Source organism: Austrofundulus limnaeus, unplaced genomic scaffold (genome assembly GCF_001266775.1).
Source record: "Austrofundulus limnaeus strain Quisiro unplaced genomic scaffold, Austrofundulus_limnaeus-1.0 Scaffold2105, whole genome shotgun sequence".
In the NCBI taxonomy this organism is placed as follows: Eukaryota; Metazoa; Chordata; class Actinopteri; order Cyprinodontiformes; family Rivulidae; genus Austrofundulus; species Austrofundulus limnaeus.
In genome coordinates, this window is record NW_013954507.1 from 33,242 (window position 1) to 34,161 (window position 920).

The window sequence follows — 920 nt, forward strand, 5'->3', positions numbered from 1 at the left end:
CTTCTGGATGTAACAGAGTTGATGCAATCCACTGTAAAAGTGACAAAAACAGACAAATTGTGCATATTCAGGTTCAGTTCCTGCTGACACAAGATGTATCTCACACAATGGCTGCACCAAAGGGATGCACAGCACTTTTCACACAGCACATTCCCGTAACGTGAAGAGGATTGTTTTTATGTTTCTACGTCTCCAGACAGCAGGAACATCTCCAACACTAGCTGATAACAGAATAATTACAACCTTCCTGATARCAACATGTTTCTGAKAACTCCTCTGCACWGTCCTGAGATGTGTGGACCCTGCGAGTTTGTGTCTTTACTTCTTGTTTATTACAGACATGTGTAACGTCAACATCAGACATAATTACAATTTGCGTAGGTTGATTCGCTCCAAGCCAGTAGATGAGAACACAACTGATGTGCATTTCTTTTTTTGTGACGTTGTAAACATTCACTCAAAGTGAGCATTAAAACTGGATGGAAACACRGTTGTTGRGACAGGTGGACAGGTTCTTTTTGTGTGTGTGTGCAAAAGTTTTTATTGTGTAACTGCACTTTTAGTCCTTGTCACACAACAGTGCTGTCAGAGTCCATGTTGAAGCTAAAACTAATGTGTGTGTTCACAGAGGGAGATGAGAGGAAGCATCACCTTCAAAATAGTCCCCAGCTATCGGACGCAGGGCTCCTCATGTGAGGTAACACCTTCAGCTCCTCCTCTTCCTCAGCTCGTCACTGCTCAGCTGCTTACTAACAGCTTGCCTGGTTACTGAGCGTGTGTGTGTGTGTGTGTGTGTGTGTGTGTGTGTGTGTGTGTGTGTGTGTGGCTGAGGCTGGGTCAGATATTCAGCACTAATTTCACAACAAAGATACCTGAACTCCCCGTCTCCTCCTCTTCCTCAAGCTTTAAGTCCAGGAAAG

The 920-nt window shown here is 44.0% G+C and overlaps 1 protein-coding gene across 1 annotated transcript in view; it reads left to right on the forward strand.

The window, feature by feature from the left end:
* Nucleotides 1-697, forward strand: part of LOC106537049 (peripheral plasma membrane protein CASK) — a gene marked incomplete at both ends in the record, with an annotated part of 18,077 nt that extends 17,380 nt beyond the window's left edge. Inside the window, 1 exon segment of the mRNA XM_014034413.1 lies at nucleotides 629-697. Coding sequence (XP_013889867.1) covers nucleotides 629-697 — 69 coding nt within the window.
* Between the last annotated feature and the right edge of the window lie 223 nt (nucleotides 698-920).